Raw genomic sequence first — 24781 nt, forward strand, 5'->3', positions numbered from 1 at the left:
ACATGACCAATTCCGTGGAAGTAAAAGGAAGAAGCACTTTCATTTATACAATCAGGGATCATCACCTGTATCTATACTTTCCCTGCAAAAGTGTGCAGTGTCCTGCAGCCTCTTTAAACCAATCTTGCTACATCAGATGCACTATTCAATTTCAGGGCAATGCCTCCCAGGATGAATATATAACATATTTTTACAGGAAACAAAAGTCTGAAACTTTTTACTTGCATTCTCCCATGGTGGCATTTTTTCATTACGTGTGGCCCCAAGCTTGTAAGAACGACATTTTTTGAATCTTCCTTGAGACTGTGGTTAAATATGAAAGATGGTATAAAAATCTCCTTGAAGGCAGTTCACACATGCACGCATAATACTTGATTACTCATCACTTGATGAATTGCAGCTTCCCGCACAAGCTCGTTTCATGGGAAAAGTTCGTGGTAATGGTTAGAAGGGGTACAAAAGTTGTGTGTTATTTCCAGCCACAATTCAAAGTACCTTCATAACCTCATGGCTTATTGACCAGGTACATCCTGACTATTCCCTGAAGTCACTGGTGGGGGCGCTCTCTCACCAAATAAAGCACAGCAGGTGGCAGCTAAAAGAGACCTTCTCACTGATGATGCTCTGTCTGATTGGTTCTCCAAATGGATGCTCACCTGCTGCCTGTGTTGTCTCCCCTTCAGCACTGGGCAAAGACTTTTTATTTAGTTTCCTATTACTTTTAAAAACTTTTAAGGCTAAGCAGATTGGTGGGTTTTCTTGCTGTTTACCGACTGTCCCCCAAAAAAATATTCAGCTATCAATTTGTTCTTGTATTTTTATTGTACATAAATCACACAGTAAATTTGATTTGAAGGGCAGATTTAAAAATCGATTAAACTCGAGGTGTGATCTGAGATGACTCACATATACATATGTATGTCAACATATCACTCTTTGAACGATGAGCACTCACGTGTGAACCAGGATTGGGTATTCCTTCATGCTATTAAAAAAAACATCCAACTAAGAAACGGTGACTTTTCTGATGATTGTCTGCTAGGAGAAGAGCATGTGAATGAAGAGTCTAAATCTGCAGGAGCAGTGCCACCCCTGCTAAAACCCACTTGGATGGTTTCTCTTTAGTCTTCAGGTTAAAAGTCCAGACGTAGGTTGGACCCCGTTGGCGGGTTTTGTACACAGGACATGGGTACATGTTGCGGACATCTTGCTTGTCGACAGGAATGGCTTTAATGAAAATAATCGGCATTGATGGAGTCAGGTCCTTTAGTCGGGCATCAGCAATCAACCCTGTCTGTGAAGGATAGCAAGGAAAATGTGAGCTTATTTGACCAGCCACACCTTTCTTGTATCATTAATGCTAGGCCAACATTTCTCTGTCTCCAGCCATTCCTATAATCTACTATAACCCATTATCAATGGTTTGCTCCCTAACCTCCCAGAGAAAAGGCTACTGCAGAGAAGACTAGAAGTCCTCTGCTTGGAGCTTAACTGATTAATCCTCCTTGCCACTTGCCCTGCCATGGTCCAAGGGGGCGGGAAGAATGGTCAGGTTATAAAATAAATAGCCATCCTATTACACAGCCCCACTGTGCAGAAAAATGTGGCCATGAAGCCACTGCAAGCAGATTGCCCATTGGCATCCTTTCCCCATGCACCTTGTTGGGAAGGAGGAAACAGGACTGAAGATGTTGTGCTGCCACTGCTCTCTAGGGTGGGGAAGGTAAGCTCCACTCAAGGAGATGTCAGTCAACAAGCCGGTCTTGCCTCCTAGGTAGCAGGAAGGACAATCCCAGGGGACTCTCCTTAGAGAACACAGAAAAGCTACAAGCACTTTCCACATTATCCTTACATCCTCACATTAGTGCTGCATAGTGATGAGAATTTACAACCAAATGCAATCTTCTGATCAGTTTATTCACCTTGAGGAAGACCATTAGCATTCCAACAGGCATATACAAATGGTAAGCAATCCTGATCCTTTTGCAACACAAACAATATGTGCACTTTTATATTAAGGTAATTCTGACAATAGATAGCGCCTGCAGTGCTTAGGATTTCCAAAGGAGCAAGTAAACATTAAATAATCCTTGCAACAGCAACACTTCTGGGAGCTGGTGTTGCAACATTTCAACTTGCAGTTACATTTAGTTTTTTAAAAAATATTTTTGAGGAGGCACTTGTCTGGATAAAAGAAACAAAGGGAAGAATTCCTCCCATGAAATATGCCCCCATCTATTTTTAGATTGACAAAGTTTTCAATCTCTCTTAGAGCATTCCACAGCATTAATTAATGTTTTTATTTGCATGCTTATCTCCCTGTTGACCAAAAGAAGCTTTGACTTGGATACAACCATTTTCACTGCTTAGGGATATAATTTGGTTTACAGATTGGTGGAGATGTACACCTGCACACACACCTTCTCTCTCTCTCTGCTGAGATAATCAGCATCAAAATAATTCTTGGGGAAAGCCTGGCACAGCTATGCTTATTCTATTTAAAGCATTTCAATGCTGCCTTTCATCAAAAAAGACTTTCTAAGCGGTCAACAAAAGAGATTATAAAACTGATCATTAAAACTTACACCAAAGCAATAAGGGGGAAAAATATAAACAGCAATGCAAAGCAGCAAAGAAGAATAGAAAACAATAAAATTATGATAGGACAGGAACGCAATGCATCTTAAGAAATTATATCTCATATATATCCTGTTCCTTCTCCTAGAAGCTTAGGGAAGTATATGAGGAGTTTCCCCCCATTTTATCCTCACAACAACCTTGGAAGGTGGGTTGAGCTGAGAGACTGCGACTGCCCCAGTGCCACCCAGTGAGTTTTAACAATGGGTGAGGATTTGAACTTGAGCCTCCCTAGTCCAAGTCAAATGCTGGCTTGTGAAAACACAGGGGTTCATGACCTTAGAAACATCACCAGCTAGGTTTTTGCCTTTTCTGTGCACTGATCATAAAATATGTGTGGAAAGAAGCCCTCAAAAAAGTAAGTGCAATGTACTTTGAAAGAACGCTGCAGTGACAATGCACATTGGAAGCGGGCAGAAGTGTGTGTTTAGGAACAGAACTGCACATTACACACACACCTGTCCTAACATGGCCACACTTGGTAGAGAAAAGCAGCTTTGGGGTGGGATTAGGAATGGGAAATAAGTAAGTGGGAGAGGCAGAGATGTGCATAATCCTTCCCATACTTGTCACTGTTCGGATCATAATTGCAGAAAACCAACTCCCCTCTGTGCTTATCTTTGCAAACACCACTTCTGCCTCCTGAGGTGGGATTTTCCCTATAAGAAACAGCCATCTGGATGACATGTATAATACGTAGTTCCACCATATGCTAAGGATGTGGCTTCTGAGAGTGTTGCATTCACTTGTTGAGCACATATCTTCCTTTGGTGGGGTGGTGGTGAGGGGGCATCATATAAATGTTATCTTTAGAAGAACTCTGAGGATTAGCTTGACTCAACCTGCCTACTCCCATTCCTGTCTGCTTCTTAAAACCACAGCACACATCACATGCCAGCAAGCCTATGCTGTGATTGGATGTTTACTCAGCAGTGAGTTAGGCATATCTTAACTTACAAGAGCACACAATACGTACTTTTGCAAACCCATGTTTGTTGCACACATACATTGAACACAGGCTTTAGGCAGGCAGGTTTCTAGTGTATGTAGCAAGACTGTTTAGGCTCTTCAACCCTTTGACTCAAGTAGCATCCGTGTGTATTATTTATGCCTTTGGCAAAGCTGGAAGTGGCCTTAACCACCAGGAAGATCTCTCCCATTAAAATGCCATTGCTACAACCCTCACTGTCTGGTAGGATGGCCATCTACACATTGCTAAAAAAGAGAGGTGCATATGTAGAGTTTTAAATTTAGAAATTATAATAATAATTTAAATAGAAACACTGGGTGGCTTTCAACATCTCGCTATTACAAACGTTCTGCCTGTGCAAGCATATCAGCTTGCCAGATGGAACGATTCCTATTCCCTTCCCTCTGCATACTGTTCTATGGGTTCTGCCAACTGCCCCCACCAAAGCAGGGGGCACAGAAGAGGAGCAAAAACCCTGTTGGGCTAAGGGGATTCTTTAGGTGAATCCTGCCCACTATTGGGGCGGGGGAATTTGACCAGTGGACCTGTGCGCTTGGTTGGTCTGTGCTTGCTTGTACTAGTTGGTGATAGGCAACTTTAAAAGCACAGCTCTCCCTCCTCTAAACTGGGCTTGGACAGGACAGCCTTTAAAATACAGAATTGTCCTCTGTAAAGTAGTGCGCATGGCCATCCTGGTGTCTGGGACTTTCCCTGAATTGCTTCCCTCAGAAATCTTGCTCTCTGAGAAACCAGCAGAACGTAAGGTGAAAAGGGGGAAGAGTCCCAAATGAAGCTGTCAAAGACACACACTGAATCCTTCCCAGCTGTCCCCTTGCATAGCCTGGGAATAAGGCAGGTATGGGGAACCTGCGACTCTCCAGATGTTGCTGGCCTCCGCTCCCAGCATCCCTGGCCATGCTGGGAGGGGCTGATGGGAGCTGCAGTGCAGCAACATCTGGAGGGCCACAGAGTTCCCTACTCCTGGAATGCAACCTTTTCTTCCATAAGGGGCTAAATTTTCCATACATATAATTTATCTGCCTTTGGCGAAATGAATACTAGCAGGGAATTCAGGACCTTGTAAAACCTGTCTGGTTTTCTTTTGTTAAGTGGGAGGCTGATATAAATTGGTTCATAAACGTAAGCCACCCACATAATAATATGAATGCATACATAAATAAATATAGGAGATTCATCTCTGAACAGGGCAGATGGAGAACGGCTGCCTTTAGCTGCAGCCATCACCTTACAGGGAAATTTCTTTTCTAAATTGGAATAGCTCCCTAAAGCGATTACCCTGAACTTCAGAGCTTCATGGTTCTTACCAAAGGATTAATTTCTAGTGAATATGCAGCCCAGAAAGAGTGAATGCGCACAGCAGAGTTACTAATTCTTTACACTGTCACCTGCATTTGTCCCCACAAGAATACGCACATAGCTAACAGAGCTATTGAATGCAGAATCAATGGGTCCATTTCAACACAGAAATGTCCCTGCCCGCCTGCCTTCCCCAACCTCCTCCCTCCTCCAACCTCTATTTAAAAAGACATGTTCAGGCACAGAGACAGAATATCATTATTACGGCTTAGTGTTTTGCAGCAGAGAAAGGAATACTTCTAGAAAATGCATTAAGAAATAGCTATTGAAACTCTTATTTGAAATTCCAGTTAAGCCCCCATATCATGCTGCCATAACTGCTGCGCTGATGACCCCAAGTTAGCCATTCTGTGATTGCTGGGTGGGGGGAGGGGGTTGTACAGATATGAGAAAGTGATTTTTGATTTTCTGATCTGCTTGATTACATTTGATTAGAATGTTTCACACATTGCAACGCAGGTTTGTTAAGTTTCACTGTTTGCTATGATGAGGGTTTTTTTACTTTTTTTAAAAAATGCAGAAATAAAGAATTCTGAAAAGTGCTGCTGCTGCTGATGATGATGATGATGATGATGATGATATACTATGAGTAACTTGTACAAAATACACCTCAGTATATCCTCTCCAAGTTAGGGTTTCACTTCTGTTGTTTTATTTATTTAGCCTGAGAATCAGCAGTGTATTCAACAGATACCAACTTTAAGCAAACATAACTATGCCTTCTTAGGAAAAGGCTATATGTGTATATGTGTGTGTGTGTGTGTATGTATTGGGGGGGAACCCTCAAAGTTGCTTACAAAGAGAATAAAACAACAACATTATTGATGAAAACAGTTAAGAACAACTACTTAAAGCATTAAAAAAAATGAGCAATGAACTAAAAACAGATTTAGCGTACAAAAAAGCAGAGAAATCTGCCAGAAATGGCCACCTCACCAAGAAAAGGATCAACACCACACACACAGCTAACAACAAGCAAGACAGTCTGAAGAAGCCATCCTGAGGGAGACTGGTCTTTGGCCTGACTTCTCCTATTCTACAAAGTCTATCAGTTTATGGTTACCTCCTGTTCATAGTAGAGCAGAAGAAGCACTAACAAAGGATCCACCTACCAGGTGGTTTCCTCCTGATGTTTTGACCTTTCAATAGAAAAACAGAGGTAGATGACAGCCACAACCAGTGCAAATCACTCCAGGTCTAGTTTACACGCTCACACCCCATATGCTGATGCTTCCTTGAAAGCCCCACAGGTTCCCTGGCCCCTCAGCCTCAGCTCATACCCTGCAAGGGCTCAAGGAGGGTCTGTAAACATACCAGTGATAAGGCTCTGACCTCTGGTGCTTTCAAACAGCTAAGTCTAGGGAATCAAAGAAAGCCATTGATTTGGATGCATACGTTACGGGACATGAGCCAATAAAACTTTTAGCTCCAAGGCTGACAGCACCAGCTGCTCCTTTTGGCAGGGTCTTTAAAAATAAGACTGTGTATGCTCTGTGCAGAAAAAAAAACAAAAAAGGTGGGTGAGAGAGGAATCCCGATTCTGCACAAGTTGTAGCACAAATGATGCACCACAGAAATGCAAATTCTGATATCAGCAAATTATGCAAACTAATTTTGCTTATTTTGCTTCAAAGTCCCTGGTTTTCAAAGAATTTAGAATAGGCAGGCAAAAATGGGGTGGAGTGAGGGGGGGGGACAAAAATAGTGAGAATGTATCAATTGGAGCCAAAGCCATCCTTTGAATTGCATGGTTGTTGGTGTCTTAAAGCACCTCCATTTTTCAGCATGCCATTTTAACTGCTTCCTCCAAATTTAGGTCCCTAGAGCCTTAATACTCAGCTTTCACTGACTTTTGCACAGTTCTGTCTAATCTTACGCTAGCTATCAAAATCGGTTTCAACATCCATGCCATTTGTTTATTTATACTTATTTACAGTGGTACTTCAGGTTACAGACACTTCAGGTTACTGACTCCACTAACCCAGAAATAGTACCTCGGGTCAAGAACTTTGCTTCAGGATGAGAACAGAAATTGCGTGGCAGCGCAGCAGCAGCGGGAGGCTCCATTAGCTAAAGTGGTACCTCAGGTTAAGAACAGTTTCAACTTAAGAACGGACCTCCAGAACGAATTAAGTTCTTAACCCGAGGTACCACTGTATTCATTACATTTATAACCCCACCTTTTTTACCTAAGGAGCTCAAGATGGGATGTATGTGGTTCTCCCCCTCCTCTTTTAATCCCCACAACAACTCTGTGAGGTAGTTACAGATAGGTAGCCGTGTTGGTCTGCCATAGTCAAAACAAAAAAAATTCCTTCCAGTAGCACCTTAAAGACCAAGAACTGACTTAGTTGGTCTGTGAGGTAGGTTCAGCTGAGAGGCAGTGACTGGCCCAAGGTCACCCAGTGAACTTCATGGCCAAGCAAGGATTTCAACCCAGGTCTCCTAGGTCCAGGTCCAACCCTCTATCTACTACATCACGCCGGCTGGTTGACAAAAGGTTCTCCCTCAGCAAACACGAAAATAGGAGCATGAAAATCAAAATCCACCAAAGTTCTGCTCAGCCTGGCAGGCACTAAAGTCCATTTGCAACTACTCACCCATCACATCACTTTCCTCCTTCTCCTTCTCCTCCTCCCACCACTAGAAATATTGACCAGTCCCTACTTCAAGCTTCAATAGAAAACATTCCACACATTTTAATTTAAAGTTATTTTTACATGATATCGTACATGATTGTTAAAACGGTCCATTCCCTTAGTGTAGCAACAAAATCCCAATGCTCATATTTACCTGCATATCCCAGCGCGCACCTTCCATAAATAAGCCATGAACATATGCACCTTCCCGTGGGGGGCTGCTGAACTCCTCACGGTTCCTCTTGGTCACATCACACTGCAGGGTCATTTTGTCTAGAGGCCACTCGTTCTTTCTGGCCATGGACTGCATGATAGCCGTCAGGAAAGACTGTGGGTTGAAGAATCCTGCCAACCACACCACAGATGGTAGCAGGAAGTCCCCAGTCCAGGTCTCCAGCTCTTTGATGCGGTTAAGAAGGTCAGCAAACCAGCTGCCTAGACCAGCCATGGAAGGATAAGCCCTCTTGGTCCATGATTCAGGTACTGTGTCTAAGAAGATGGCATTCTGTAAGTTCTCCATATCACTGGTCATGGTTAATTCACCCTTTTAAAAATGTATGAGAGGGGGGGAAAGGCATTGGTCTCAGACAGAAATGCAGCAAATATGTCAAAGAAACATGTTTATCCTGATGTCTTGTTTAGAATGGTTTTCGGGAGATCAGGAACTGTCATGTTCAACCTGCAAACAACGTTGGTGGAGCCAAGATGACCAGCATTTTTGAAGAGTAAAATCTAGAAACGTATTCATATCTCTCTTATTAACTCTTTTTTTTAAAAAGAAAATAAAAATATGTGTTAAACTACTACAAATGTTTTAACATTATTTCTTCCCTTGCTAATGCTGGTATGTACATATAATTTTAAGGTAAGGGGCAAGAAGCACGTAAGAAAGAAGGCAGGTTGCAGGAAGGAGAGGGCAGAATGGAAGAGGAACCTGAAGGGAGGGCAGGTGGTAGAGGGTTGGAGACAGGGAACTGTGGCAAAGTGGGGATCTGAAGGCACTTCAGGGTGCTCAGGAGATTATGCTATAAGGTAAAGAGGAGTGCCGGGCAGGAGGGTGGTCAAGAGACAAAGTAGCTAAATGAGGCAAAAGTGGGGAGTGATTTGAAAAACAGGGACAGATGAAACCAAGGTGTGCCCAATTTCCATCTTACTTTGCACACCTACCTAAGAGTCAAAGGGTGTGATAAACAAATGAATGAACAAACAGTGGAGTTGTGAAGCAGCCCCCATGGGTCCCTACTCTCGCGCAAACTACTATTGAAACCCTCCTTGCTATCAAAAGGATGTGAGATGCAGCATGGAAGATGGCAGCCAGCAGCATTCAAGTTCACAGAGCTGAAGAAAAGAGGGCCAAAACGACAGCAGGGCTGAAGTATAAGCTACACATCAGCCTACAGAGGAAGCGAAGGGAGACAATAGGGCCCTGTGTGTGAGTTCCTAATGTTTATATATTGCTTGGCACATCCACAGGTATCCCAAAATGATTTATAATAATAAAGTACATTAAAATGTATTTAAGTTTACAGAGAGTCACAGGGGAATTCAACTATCATTACAACACTGAGGCCAAAAAACAAGAGAGATTAATTTCACATATTACCCCCTGGAAATCAGCAGCCAAATTACTAGCTGCTAACTTCTTGGAGTTTATATTGTTTCTATTCCATGTTACGTTTTATATTCTGAGCTTGTCCATCATTTAGTTCCACTGGCAGTACTTTATCATTTGGTATCTTTTTAACAATAGTGGGTGGTACCCAACTAAGTCATACCTCAGAGCAGACCTACTGAAATTAATGGACTTAAGTACTAACTTACGTATGACCAGCATCTGATATCACCCACTGATGTTACAACATACATGCCTACTTTTTGCGGTTTATGCATCCTTGTATACAAAGTTCCCTTTCAGGATGTAAAATTTAGTTACACAGGACACTCATCCCGGACTGGAGGGCTGTAACATATAACTGGGTCACTCGCCCATTTTCACACTCAATGTTACACAACGTAGAGCCTCTACCTTGAGCCCCAGGTCAAGTTCTCGCAGCGACCTCCTGATTTCACTAGTAAGGAGGTTCATACGCTCACATTCCTGGAATGCAACAACAATGTATGGTGTCCTCTCTTCCACCTTGGCCATCAGCTCAGGAATGTTAAACTCATCAGTCAGCTTCTCCAGGATATCATCCAGCAGCGCCTTCACCTGCATACCAAAAGGAGGGTTACTGAAATTTTATTGCAGAAAGTGGTGGCTGGGGCCCATTGGGACAGGTAAAGTGAAAGGCAGGTGGACCAACAGCGGTTGACCCAGAGCCACTGGCAGCCAGAGCCAACTAATTCAAATTTTGTCTCCTCCTTCTTCCTTGCTGAGTTCTGTAAGGGCAACACTGAGACAAAGGAAGAAGAAGGTGACGGGCAGTCCTATGCTCTGGACTGATGTACCTCGGGTTAAATGTGCTTCAGGTTGAGCATTTTCAGGTTACGCGTTACTTCCAGGTTTTGCCGCTCATGCATGTGCAGACGCTCAAAATGACATCACGCGCATGTGCAGTAGCGGCGAATCATGACCCGCACATGCGCAGACGCGCAATTGCGGGTTATGCTTTACTCAGGATGCGAACGGGATTCCAGAACAGATCCGATTCATATCCAGAGGTACCACTGTAATTAAGAAGGCAGGACAGTGGGGCTCAGGGCAGGCTGAAGTTGGCGAGGCAGTGTCCCATTCACCCTACTGAACCAGCCTCCACTGCTTGCAGAAGTCAGGGAAGATAATCAACTATTCATTGCTGCCTTGTGAAAGTTAACCTGTACCTGCTGAAGATAAAGCTGAGCCGACATGAACCTGGCTCCTCTAAATCAACCCATCCAAATGGTCTATTACATTCTAAATACCTACAAGCATTCAAAGTGGCTCTTTTTACAGAGATGATTTAGAAATGGCCACATATTATGCAGGAGCTCTCTCCTTTTCTTTCTTTCTCTCCCCCCCCCCCTTCTTCCCATTTTCCCGTGTGCCTCATTCTGAGGTTGGGCTGGTTCAGTGAGATGGATGAAGCTATAAAAGCAAAAATCAAACAGTGGAGCATACTGTATTGCACCGTTTATGAGCAATTTTATTCATGTATTATTGACAAATGCAGGAGATTATTTTAAATGGAATTTTAAGGTGAACTATCTCAGCACATTGTAAACAAGACAAGAAAAGTCTGTCAGCTCCCAAGGTCTCCCTGCAGCTCAGCTCAGCAGCATGGTCACCAGAGTTTGGAACATCATCTCATGAGACGGCGGATATTAATACATTTAAGCCACTAAATCATTTAAAATGTATAGAATGACCTTCGGTCCTTTCTTCAAAGCATTGTATTGTATTCCCTTGTCTTCTCTGTCACCTGCCAATCAATCTGATCTATTGGCCACAAACCAGCAATTCTATCAGAAGCTTTACTCCTGCCAGATTCAAAGGGTGTCCATGTATACCAGAAAGAATAGTAGCTCCCTTTCTGTGCCAAAATTAAAAGTAACTTGCTCTGCAGACATTTTCCCTGGTAGATTTCCATCCACAACTGGAGGTGGAGGGTTAAGATTCCTGGGCAGTAAGAGAAGAGAACTTAACATCAGAAAGATCTTGGTCAGCACACTCCAAGGATTCCCTTTGCTGTAGGCTGGCAAACAGAATTATCACCAGCATTTAAGCAAAATATGATGTAACAGTTGGGGTTCTTCCTTCAGCCATAAAAGGCAAAATCATTTAGAGGGAAGCCAAAAGAGTTTCTCTAAGCCTGGGAAAATTTCTTAGGAAGGCTGAGCACACCCCTAAATGTTGCCACATTTTACTTAAAATGAATTTCAAATTTGGAGGCCCTTCTGCTGGTGAAACAGCAGAGAAATTCCAAGGGAAGAAAAAGGTAATTGCAACAAGACCACTGGCATTTATTGTGGAGGGTGGGGCTGCACCTCCCCAAGAGTGAAATTGTTTCCATGGGTTCAGGTCTCTCTGCTCCATGACGTAAGGGGGCATCCAACTTGCAATAACCCATAAAATCACAGGCACAAAAATGAAGCCTGGATTGCAGGGAATCTGCCAGCCAATTCACATTCCTCCTTTTAATATGTCAGCACACTTGATCTTATTTCACTCGGAGTGAGGCATTCGCTTGAGTAGTTAACCAAAAAGCCCAGACCATGTGTCTGGTTCTGGCCGTGGTCCTAGAAAAGGAAGCCACGTGTACAGGAACTTGAAAGCCAAGAGGATGATCAGCCTTGGCAGCAACAAATGCAAAAATTAATTAACCCAAGACTGGGATTAACCATTTTAATCTTAGCCTCTGAGTGTAAAGAGGAGGAAATAATGGGGCTGATCCTCAACTGTCCATGAATTGCAGCCAGGGAAACAAGTATTCATAAACCAACTTTTTAATATTGACCTTCCTGTACCTTAGAGGCATGTACTGGAGTTTTAATGAAGTAAACGTTTCCCTTAAGAGAACAGGAGGAAATAGGTATTTTTGTTTTTATTGTTACTGATAAGTCTTCTACAGATTTCAACTATATAAAGAAGGCATCAGAGTTTATTGAAAAAAGGAGTAGTCAACTGCACACCCCAAGTCTCCCTTGTTGATCTTAATCTAGGATATTCCAGCTCTTGCATACCCATCATCTATTATTATTATTGTTATTTGCATTTAAACCCCACCTTTTTCTCCACTGAGCACAAGGTGGCACAGTTGGTTCTCCCCCTCCTCCTCATTTAATCCCCACAACAACCCTGTAAGGTAGGTTTCCCCCCCCAATAAATTTTATTCAAGTTTGAAAGAAAATATACAAAGGTTAATATCAAATATCTAAGAAACTAATCTAAATAAAAACTCAAACCAAAACGGGGGGGAGGGAAAAATGAAAGAAAAAAAGGGGGAATGAAACTAGTAAAAAAACACGAAAAAAAACCTTCTGATTCTTTGTCTGTATGCTATATATAGAAAAGAACATCCACACCAAAACAACACCCAACAATTCCACTTTCTATAAACCAATATTTTCTTCAGTCCTCAAACCCAGATATCATAAATTCACTCTCTTTTTCACACAAAAACCCTGTGAGGCTGAAGGTTAGGCTGAAAGGAAGTGACTGGCCCAAGATCACCTTGTGAGCTTCATGGCCAAGTGGGGATTTGAATCCATATCACCCAAAGAGAGTTCTGCAATCTGTATGGCAGCTGCCTGATTTTTCCAAGACATCCTCCTGGGTTGCACACTGCGACTATGAACTAGAAAGGGGAGGCACCACTGTCTGGATGGTCTCCCTCCATGTAATGGATTGTATTGGTCCCTCTGTCTGAGAACCATGGTGTATTTCCACCATTATTAATTTTGAATGACAGCAGAGATCATAAGCCATTATTTTTACAATGCCCACACATTGTGGATATTGTACTGGAACTGTACGGTTCCAGGACCTCCCTTGGAATCAATAATGGCAGTTCCTACTGCCTAGCGAAAGCTAACTGGGCTCTATGAACTGCCCATAAACTGAACAGGATTCAGGCTGAAACTAAATCAAGCACTGTAAATCTGCTGTTGACTCACCTTCTCTTCCCGGGTGGCCCCTGAACCTTCTCCAAGGCTGGTGTCCCGGGGCTGCAGCTCCAAAACAGTGCGGAAGAGCTTTTCTGAGGTTTGGGTCAAGAATCCAATTTCTGCATTGGGGTGGAGGCCATAAAGGTACGGAGACTCAGCAGGCAACGTACTGTCTATATACTGGGCAGCAAAATCACATCAGGATTATCAGCAGGGTTTCAGGCATCTCACACAATACTACTAACAGGACACATGCCTCTGATTCATTTGTAGTGCTAGTGGGCCATTAGGAAGCCAACATTAGAGCTGCAGGTATGCTGCATTAAAAATCAGACCAGCCTCAGCCCAACCAAGTTTTGCAGCTGTTATACCCAAACCTTGCTACAAATTTCCAATAAGAAGCCAATTCTTAACTTGGTTAGGTGTGCCCTTTGGGTGCAACAGTTTTAGCTTGTAGCTAGGAAATGGATGGGACGCGTGTGGCGCTGTGGGTTAAACCACAGAGCCTAGGACTTGCCGATCAGAAGGTCGGCGGTTTTAATCCCCACGACGGGGTGAGCTCCCATTGCTCGGTTCCTGCTCCTGCCAACCTACAGTTCAAAAGCACGTCAAAGTACAAGTGGATAAATAGGTACCGCTCCAGCGGGAAGGTAAATAGCGTTTACGTGCGCTGCTCTGATTCGCCAGAAGCGGCTTAGTCATGCTGGCCACATGACCCGGAAGCTATACGCCGGCTCCCTCAGCCAATAAAGCGAGATGAGCGCTGCAACCCCAGAGTCAGTCACGACTGGACCTAATGGTCAGGGGTCCCTTTACCTTTACCTTTAGGAAATGGATAATGAACAGTGGCACTGAACTTTGGGGCAGAAAACAAGAGCCTCAAAATGCACCTGTCACTGCAACGACTTTTGCTTCCTTTTGAAAAAAGCAACTTTTTACACAGAGGTGCGTTTGAGTGCACTAGAGAGCAAACCAACCCCTTCATACCCCCTCTTAAGTGATGGGTGGAGAAGGACTGAGTAGGCATTAGGTGTCACAGCTGGAATGGGTTGCTTTTTTCTTTCATTTGTTTTGAGGGGGGAAAGGAAGAAAAGGGTATCTCTTTCTTCCATTCCAGGTTGGTTGCGGAAGAGTAGGTGGGGAAATGAGCAACCAGGGCAGCACATGGAGAAGAGAAAGCAGGGTGGCAGAGCAGTCAGAGGAACTCTTGGTGCACATCTTGCCCTGGGCTACCTCAGGTTTGGGAGCACCACTGTCAACAAGTGTTCACAAGTCCACTTATTTTCTTCTAAAATAAAACAAGACTTGCTCTTCATATCCTGTTGCTAGCACCTCCCCCTCCCTGCCCGACAGGAGATTAAACAGCTCTTGAAGATCCAGAGGTTTTCTCATAAAACCTTAAGATAAAAAGTGTCCCTGAGAATACTGAAGGAAGCACTATATAAACAAAAGTAAGTGTGTACAGGGTTAGGATTTCAGCCTCAGAAATGCTTTCGAGCAAAGAGGTGCAGCTTTCCATCAGGTCTGCTGTGGTCAGCAAAAGAATAATTTCTATTAATGCATGAAGTGAAAGAGTGCCGGGTTCACTGTCACCTTTATCATTAGAGTGGGCTCTTTGGGGGAGATTGTGAACAACTAGCTGAAAAGGAACCACCCACCAGAAAGAAAAATAAATAAATAAATAAATAAATAAATAAATAAATAAATAGTGCGTTCGGCAGGGATACCTGGTGATAGCTGTTGTAATCCATGTTCCCTGGGAGGGGAAATCCTGGGGCCAGCAAGAATTCTCCCTCCAACATTTCAGGCTTGATGTACTCTTCCAAGTAGGTCTTGCAGAGACGTCTGTCCCAGTCATCTGTGATGTGTCCTCCATACATGATCTCTCCAAAGAGGTATCGCAAATCGTCATAGGGAACCTAAACAACAGTAGGCACCGGATCAGACCAAAGGCCAACCTAGTCCTGTTTTCCACAGGACCTGGTAAATAAAAGCATCATCCCAGAGGCAGCATGCAACCATTGTGACTAATCACAGGCTACAGGTTGCAGGAGGTGCTGCTTCTTAGGAGCACAGTCACCACACACCCTTTTAAACTTTTAAGTCTCAGGGAATGCTTTCATGTCACTAGTTACATTTTTTCTAACAAATTTAATGTAACACAGCAGTTAAAACCACTCCATGCTGTACACAAGAGAGTCGCTCAGAGAAGCCCAGACTGCAGAACAGACTGTGTGTATATGTGTATATGTATGGTGAGGGGAAGGGAGAAAGGGTGGGAGGATTGCTACTTAAAACAAGGATTTTCCCGGTTCCCTAGACTGAACACATTTATCTTGGCAGCCAAACACTTCCAAATATTTTCTCAGAAATGCCATGGTGGAGACACACACAGGCCAGAAACAAAAGTTCATTGGAATGGGGATTGTAAGATGAAAGATGTGCCCTTTGCTTGGAGCTACAGTAGTAGATTAGTCCCCAAAACCAGAAAAGGCCACTGATATCTATTAAAGACCAAGGAACAGGTTTCATGACTTAATGTTTGAAAGATATGATGCCACTCACCTTTGAACTAGCCTCCAAGTAATTGTACAGAACGTTGACTGAAATGGTCAAGTCCCCAGTGTTAAAGGGGTAGGAACGATTCCAGCCCTGTGGCCCAAACTTGCGTCTTTCAGCTACCACAGCATGAAAGTAGCAGAGGGAAAAAAGGATGCTCTTAAATTCATTCTCACGGGCACACATCTCCAGGGTGTCCTGCAAGGCAAAAGCGGGGGGGGGGGGAGAGAGAAATAGGTGTTTTCTTGGTAAGCACCACGCTAGGTCCTCAGCAAGGGTCTCATGAACTGCAGACTTACCAAACACAAATACACACTGGAGCATTGGACTTGGGTTATCCAAGTACCCCCCCCCCCAAATTATGTTAGATTTATTTCTGTGAGAGCTTATAAAAGGGTCAGAGTTGACTTCCTAGACTTACCAGAATTATACCTCTTCATTGATCCATTTTAATGGATTCTTTTTTTTTTTAGGATATAGCCTATTTGTAATCCAATTAATTTTTCTACTTTGAGAGGGATACCGTATTGGCCTGAATATAAGCCTCACTTTTTTACCAAGTTCTAACCGTGAAAAGTTAAAGTGCGGCTTAAATTCGTGACCTTACAAAAATTGGCTTTTACGATATCGCTGCTGAAATAGACATAAGGTAAAATGGAATGGGTGTGAGTGCCTGCAGAATTTTAAGGGAACGACTTATATTCAAGTATTGTCTCTCCCCCCCCCCCCCGAATTTTAAAGGTCTGGCTTATATTCGGTTGCGGCTTATGTTCAGGCCAATACGGTTTTATTATCAGGCCAAGTAAATAACATTTTAATTTTTTTCAAACTGCTTTACATCTGATGAAAACCACAACTAAAAATACCCCAAACATAAATAAATCTTTAAGCTTGCTTCCAGAACTTATGTAGAATAAGCAAGCACAATCCCACTTGTCCCATCTTTTCCTGTTTTATAAGCGTTTCTGATGTGGCAGATCTTGGCCATTTCTGTACTTTGCCTTATAGTGTGCTGCAGTCTGGATGACTGCAGAGGGCATATTCTTTTACTGTTTACTACATCTGGTCACCACACTTTCAATGGAATCAATCATCCAACAACAGAAAGGGCTCCTCTGTATTTGACCTTCAGCCCAACAATACTGCCATCTTCAAACTAACCCCATGAATTAAAGAGAAAGAATACACCCGCAGCTTGGAGTTATCGCCAGTGCACCTGGGCTCATTATGACAAATTGCAGGACAATAGAGAGCAGGTGGGCAAGCCGGCGTCCATGGACTCTTGACACATGGGTTTAAAAGTGTAACTAAGTGAGAGAAGCAGGAATCGACTTCTTTCCCCAAATTTTCCAAGCTTCAGGATGCTAAACGGAGGGAAAGGCAGCTCTAAGACAAATGCACCCTGTCCTTATTTAACTGCACATGTCTCTCTATCTGCAAACCCAAAACAGCAACATGATGCTGATGCAATACCAAACCACAATCTTTATATAAAATTGATACAATAATAAGCTCTTTGTGAGACTCTGCTGCTTGCATTAGTTCTAACAGCAACTCAAAGCAGCCAAATGAGGTGTGAAGCCACTGCTCCCACGTACAGCAGGATTTGGAGGATAAGATATATTTTGTAATAATCCAGCCATTTCGAGAACATTAATTACTATCTGATTTGCAGAGGCAGGATGGGAATGAGGAAATCTTGAAAGTTCCACCCCCTCCTCTCTCCTGAGCCTGGGATTATGAATGAAAATACATGAAAACAAAATAAGCCAGAGTTTCAGCATTGGTCCTCACCCAACTGCATCTGCCCAGATTCCAGCTCTTACCCAGGAGAATGCTGCAATGGAATGGCAAGGCCCATCATCAGAGTTCAGCAACACACATCTTTCCACCAAGGGAGTGAAGCCCCAGATAATGCTTCCTAGGAAGTGCTGGCTTACACCTATGGGCAAGGGGACCCACTCCCTCCCATGTCCTCCTTCTCAGGATAGCCAATCAAGGCATAGCAGCCTTGCACAGAGGGTTCTTGCTGGTCTCCCTGCTAATGGGAAACCATCACAGTAATGGCATGACGAGCACCAAATGACCATTTTAAGGGATGCAAGAAAATGCCTAAGTATGAACAGGAAAAGCTTTAAGGAGACTGCGAAAATACACTAGCAATTTCCCCAGTTCACACAGACGCTAGGCTGATCTCCTTCCTGGCTGTTGTGGCAGAACACTGAGATTCTCCCTGAGATGGTGGTCCAATACCTGGTTGAAGTTGTCCAGAGCCTTGTGGAGGTTGGCATGCATTCCTGTTGGGGGCTCGTTGGTGATTTTAATGGAGTTCTCGAGGATGCCCTGTGGTATGATGTGGCCTTCAGGTGAAGCCGCAGGCTCTGCACTAATGAAGACACGAAATGCAGGGTGACTGCCTTCACTGTGCTGCTCTAGCTTCTTCTCCAAGGAACTCAGCCACTTGGCCACCAGGTGGATGTTCTAGCAGGAGAAAAGAGGGTTATTACTGCAGCTGGCTTGAACAGACATCACACAGACCCTTTCCAGGAGGTGAAATGTGCTCCATTCCCCCTCCCCACCAGCTTCACAAGGAAATACCTTGCCTAATAACCCTCAGCACTGTAATTCACTTCCACAGACATTAGCTGCACATAAAAAGGATGTGGATTTTATACACTTTGAAATGCAAAATAATCAGGACAAATAACTAGCAATTAAGGAAACAGCTCAGTGTGTTTGTTTTCTTAGGGATGATGTTATTCCATTTGTTAGAATAATGTACTGCTGGTGAAGTGACGCTATTTCTTCCAGACAAAACAAAGTTCCTGTATATACAACTGAAATGAAACTGCTTGATAATTTTCAATCAAATAACTCACCCTTGAAATCTGAGCCAGTTCCCAGAAAATCACATTTCACATTGTGCTCAACAACAGTGTAGGTGCCTTTGCTTTTTTTAAAAAAGAAACTGGTTAATTTCAGGCTAGTTGTGCCTCCCACTGCCAGCTGATGGTCACTCTCTTGTTAAAGATTTCATCAAAGGCCATATTGATGAATGAAGACATAAAAGCAAAGAGAAAGGTGGGGGCATGTAGGAGGATAGGTAACCTGCTGTTATAAATTATCAAGCTGGCATATCTGCCATTCCGCAGATACTGTATACTTAAAAGTTTGATTTTTTAAAACAAAGCAAAAAAACAACTGGATAGATTAGAGGATTGGGATGGAAGGGGTAGAAACTCTAGATGATAGCTGGGAAACAGTCCAATGTTCAATGCAGCACATCTATCAGGAGATCCACTTGCTGAATTTCTGGTTCTAATACTTAAAGGCAGTGCTTTATTGACTGCCTCACTTATGTAAGCTGCATTGGAAGACTCCATGTTGGAGAGGGAGAACTGGGATCTAAGTTTTTGCATAAAGATAAGTTAGAGGTTAATCTGTTGTTTTCAAGTGAATTGTAATGTTGTGCACTTTGTGTGTTTTAATTGTTTTATTCTTGGTACTTTAATATTGTCATTGTATTGCAATATTGTCATTGTATTGCACCAGGGAGACAGAATAAATAAAAACAATGTAACTGTGCAGGAATGAATATGTGGACACACACACATATCACTTCTCCACCTCTCCCCCTGCTCAGTATGCATAAATGTGCAACACATGTATCCACAGAGCAAATGAAATAAATAACAACATGATAATGGAAAGATGGACAGGAACAGAAAAAGACAACATTCCTGGCTCTTGTCTAGCAATAGAGGTACAAACACTCCAAAATTAGTTAGGGTGATCCCAGATCCTTCCAGAGGTTAGCAACCTTCTTACTGATTCACCATCTTGGGATTACACTGACACTTGGGTAGAGTGTAAATGAGTGCGCTCTCTCTCTCTCGCTGTGTGTGTGTGTGTTTGTGTGTGTGCATAATACAACACCAGTTTGTTCCTTGTAGGCCTGGATACCATTTTTTTCTATGCAAACTCCACATGTTGCTATGCCACCACGGAAGCATCCAATGCTGCTCAAATATGCTCAGCAGTGGCTCAGTAAAAATGTGGGTGTATGCTGCACACACAAATCAGTGCATATAGGAGCAGAGTTTTACAAAGTACTTTGCCATGTGCGCTGCTTGGATACACAGCCAGTTCACATGACTGAATCCTGGGCATGAACCCAGGACTGGGTGCACTGGATCAATTAAAGACAACTGGAGCAGGAAGAATAGCACAGAAAACATTTATGAAGCAAATGGAACACTGCTGTGAAATTTGACAGCACTGCAAGGTCTTCTTCACTTCAACTGAAGCTTCAAAACAGCTCCCGCAGAGCCCTGAAATGCAGGCACCTTATACTGCTCTCCATGCAGTAACTCAGACAGACATGAGAGATTCAGGTACAAGCAGGATAGTGTAAAAAGACCCCAAATTTCTATGGATAAAATTTGACAGAACGGAACAGGCACTCCCCACAGAGCGTGATGAAGATGGATTCTTTAGGAGATTGAACCTTTTGGCTGTTATGTAATAAGCAGTCTCAGGACTGCACCTTTTGCTGTAAGGATATGGCAACAGCTGTTGCTTTTTCTTCCCATTGCATTTAGGTGCTAATTTATTTATTTCTATTCAGTTACCTTGATGAGATGTGGCTGATTAATACTGTCTGGATAGCAAGACTACTCTTGCAGCTTGTCACTGCTCAAAATGCAATCCATACACAGACATCTCAAAACCCCACTACAGCCACTTTTACATTTACACCAATAATGGCACCAAGCCCATCAATTTGCAAAATTCAACTTCCTTAACTTTCTAGTTCTGATTGGTAGAAGAATAATGGCCTAAACCTGAATGGCTACAAGACCCACGGTGCTGCAAAGGACTTTACCAAGCTTTTTTAAGTAGAACCACCTAAAATTAAACTGTTCTAGCTGGGTGCCTCTTTTATTTAGATCTTCCAATGATAAAAGTCTCACCAACTTTTGTCTTAGTAACTTGCCCATAAGCCTAGAATCCTGTACACGCTTCCCTGGGAGTAAACTCCGCTGAAGATAGTGGGACTTAGTTTGGAGTAAAGTTGCATAGGATCACACTGTTTTAGCATTCTATTTTCTTTAAGATAAATGCTTTGTAATATGTAGCCCCTTACTTTCTGTCTTATCCCCCAAAACAGTGTTGTGTCAGTAAAGACAAGATGGTGATCCACAAGCACCAAAGGTTCTTTTCCTGCCCTGTCCTGATAAACAGAGAGCTGTGTGCAAATGGCCTCTCAAAATTCTCCACTCTATTTGTAGCCAGAGAAACCAGGCAAGAGGACCATATCACTAAACTTCTCCAGGAGGAAGAGTAGTTCTCCCAACTGCTCCTTGGGGTGTAGCAGTGGGCAGGTGTACTTTCCCCCATGAAGGTCCTCCCCAATTGCTCCTGCAAGAGACAGCAGCAGCAGCAGCAGCAGCTGTGTTGGCAGCCTAACCAACATTCTGCATCCTTTGCAGTGCCCCAGACCTAGGGTTATCTCAAGGCCCTGCAGCACGGGTGGGGTAGTGTCAACAAAACTGGGGAGGGTATTTAATTCTGCAAAGCTGCCTTCTTTTATTGGATGAGGGGGGATTAAAATCTCAGATATGTTCTCAGAACTTCAGGCTGAAGGCAGTAGCCTATGTCCCCTCCCTTCATCTTATTTCTGAATGCACAGTGGATTTCCTAATCCATCTAAGGCTTGAAATGTGCTGCATGCAATGGAAGGGTGGGCTTGGTAATGAAGCAACCCACAGGAGTTCCTTGCCATTTTTTTATGCAGGGCTGCTCCTTCTGGATTCCATGTTTATGTTAAGATTCATCAGAAGTACCTTGTGCTTTTTCAGTAAGGGTATTTTCATCACCCGCTCTGGATTTTGGATTTTGAAAACTGCGACAAAATGTGCATATACACACACCTTTCGAAAATTGAAACTGCCATTTGTGCAGCGCTAAGGGTGTGAGTAGGAGTGTGAGCATATGTGTGCATGCTCCTGTCAGGGAGACAGATTGTATATAGCAATCAAAGGAACGAGGATGCATATGTAACAGACTGGGAAAGAGTCCAAGGATGGATAACAACACACACACACACACACCAACAATATGTGTAGGTGTTTGAATTTTCCTTAAAAAAAAAAAAAGAAGATTCTCAAACATCTTTAAGCTTGTACATCTTACAAGGTAAAACATGGATCATAAAGACGTAGGCGTTGCTATGGTAACTCCTGGAAATAGTACCGTACAAACCAGCAATTTAGTTCACCACAGATTCTCTCCCACACCAGTTAGCAGAGGTATACTGTAAAAGTACCAGGAGGTTCTCTTCCCCATTTTACAGACACTTTTCCAGGACCATCTTCCCAAGGTGTGTCACAAAGGTGGAAGGAACCCATTCTGCAAATCGGCAGGGTAACATCAAAGCGTAACTTTTGAGGCCTCCAATATCTGACTGGAAGGCCTTGCTGAAGACGCTGTGCAGTCAGCCGTGGCAGACAGATTGGTTCTTGCTGGCATCTCAGAAAAGTATATTGCAGAGCTGGAAAAGGTGCAGAAAAAGGGCAACCAAAGCAATCGGGGGTCTGAATCAACTCCACTATGAGATAAGGCTACAGCATTTGGAGCTCTTTTTGTAGAGAGAAAAATGCAAGTAGGTAGAGATATTATAGAGGAGTATGAAATTAAGCTTGGTGTGGAGATAATACACCCAGGGTCATTCAATGAAGCTAAATTGGGAGCTGAAGTGGGAGAAAATAACTTCCTTACACTTAAACTATGGAAGTCAATAGAAATGATGGCCACCAGCTTAGATGACTCTAAAAGGGGTTTAGACAAATGTGATTCCCAGCAACTGGTATTTAGCGGTAGTAAATAGGTAAAATATAAGCATCATGGTTGTTATCTATTTATAGGCTTATCCTCAGCAAATAGGTCTAAATTCATTTTAAAGCAATCCAAGCTTTTGCTATGTGCTTCTTGAAGTACAGGTAACTCGCATCTTATGTGAAGGTTCATATCTGGGGGACCACATATAAATGCAAAAATGCATAAAGCTAGGAATCCCCAGAACTGCCCTTCCCCCTGACGCAAAGTGGTAGAGCTGCTTACCTGGCTTTGGGAAGCTGGTGCAAGGACTTTGACAGGTTCCTACAGCCCTCCTGCTGCCTTCTCAAAAGCCAGTGCCTTGCATACCCAGCTTTTGGAAGGCATTGCAAGGGCTCTGGTATGCTGCCAGAGCCCTCACACCGCCTTCCCAAAGCTGGGTAAGCCCACAATCACAGCTGCAGGAGGGTGGAAATAAATAAACAAATAAAGATTGGGTTTTCTCTGCCCTCCATTTATTTATTTATTTATTTATTTATTTATTTACTCATTCATTCCTTCACCACCCAAGCAAAGCTGTGGGTTGCCTGTACTTCCTTTTCTCTGTTCTGAATCTTCCAACATTCAATTTCACTTGATGACCCCAGGTTCTAGTGTTATGAAAGAGGAAGAAGTTTTTCCACTTTCCTATCCACTTTGTCTGCAATATATATAATTTTATGCACCTTTTTGAGGTATGGTGACTAGAGCTGAGCACAAGTGTTGCTTCTCTACAGATATGTGTTGTGATAATTGCAACTTTATTTTCCATCCATTTGTTAAGGATCCCTAGCGTGGAATTTGTCTTTTTCCACAGCTGCTATACACTGGGTTCAGCGTTTTCACCGAGCTGCTTCCCCCGGCCTCCATTAAGCATTTGCATGATCCCCATCCACCCAAGATCTCTTTCTGAGTCAGTCATTGGCAGTTCAGACCCTATTAGCATATATGTGAAGTTTCAGAGGCTCAGATCAGTTTCCAAAGCATGGCTCGCTATCCTGCCCAGTAGTTGGCAGAAGCAGAATAAATTATGCAAAATAAGCACATGCACATATGTGCAAATGCATTTAATCTGACTAATTTCCTACACATCAAGGAATTCTAATTTGGTTGGCAATGAACCCAAGGTTACCTTGAAGGTAATTGTTGGTGGTGGGGTTTTTTTAAAGCACATAGCACATGGTACACAACAGTTCTGCCTTGGCTTGTTTGCGTAAAAAAACTCCTTAGCCTCCACCCCAAGTGTTTGACATGTAATCCAATTATTTAACATGCAATAAGGAAATCTCTGCCAAGCTTTTGATCAGTGCATTGCTCTGGTTGAGCAGCTCATTGTTATTTAATTTAGTACATGGACCCAGCTCAGTGAAGCAACAATGTATGAAAATGAAAAGGCACTCAGGAATTCAATTAAGTCAATCAACTGAGTGAAGGTGGTGACATTCTGACTAATGGATAAAGACTGTGGTTAAATTAGGACGAGCTCACGTCTGGACTTTTCCTGGTAAAAAATGGGATACAAACCAAAGTATTTGCTTTACTTTGACATTGCTTTTTCTGGAGTCGGAGTTTAAAGGAGAAAAAGTTTAGGCCAAGAGCTAAGTGTGGCATCAGTGGTATCACACGTGCAGCATCAGGCTTCATGTACCCCACCACACTAACAGCAAACAGCAATGGAAGCCTAGCTAGGGCATCTCTCTCAAGGTACTCTACATGAATGCAGAATGTTAATGGGGACAAATACTGCTTCTTCCTTATCAGACAGCAGCTGCAGGGCACAAGATGAAAGCTCAACCATATTAGGTAAAGTGGGGGCATGAAGAAGCTTAGAACTGTAAAGTTGGAAGGGACTCCAAGAATCATCTAGTCCAACCCCTGCAATGCAGGAATCCTGCCCACAGTCACAGCCATCCCTGGGTGGGCTTGAAGAATCAGAGTTACAGACTTTGGGTGGAATTCAATGTCACATTAATATAGTCATTCCATCAGTGCAAGCATTCCCCGCTCTCCTCTTCCTGCACTCTCTGCTGGGAGTTCTCCTGACCCTCCACAGAGCAGATTTGGGGAGAGGTGCAGATGGGGTATGGTGGGGAGGAGAGGGAAAACTCCCTCTATGCTAGAGGAAGTCCCTGCACTGGCT

The 24781-nt window shown here is 43.1% G+C and overlaps 1 protein-coding gene across 3 annotated transcripts in view; it reads right to left on the bottom strand.

The window, feature by feature from the left end:
• Positions 1 to 803: 803 nt before the first annotated feature.
• DNAH9 (dynein axonemal heavy chain 9) overlaps positions 804 to 24781 on the bottom strand; it is a 192836-nt gene continuing 168858 nt past the window's right edge. For all 3 annotated transcript variants that reach the window (XM_083725741.1, XM_083725742.1, XM_083725743.1), the window contains 7 exons: positions 18019 to 18246; positions 15772 to 15963; positions 14934 to 15125; positions 13216 to 13386; positions 9650 to 9832; positions 7778 to 8167; positions 804 to 1294 (listed from right to left, as the gene is read on the bottom strand). In XM_083725741.1, the coding sequence (XP_083581867.1) occupies positions 1067 to 1294; positions 7778 to 8167; positions 9650 to 9832; positions 13216 to 13386; positions 14934 to 15125; positions 15772 to 15963; positions 18019 to 18246 (1584 nt within the window). In that variant the 3' untranslated portion in view covers positions 804 to 1066. The remainder of the gene's footprint in view (positions 1295 to 7777; positions 8168 to 9649; positions 9833 to 13215; positions 13387 to 14933; positions 15126 to 15771; positions 15964 to 18018; positions 18247 to 24781) is intronic.

Source organism: Podarcis gaigeae, assembly GCF_964106915.1.
Source record: "Podarcis gaigeae genome assembly, chromosome: 2".
Taxonomy (NCBI): Eukaryota; Metazoa; Chordata; class Lepidosauria; order Squamata; family Lacertidae; genus Podarcis; species Podarcis gaigeae.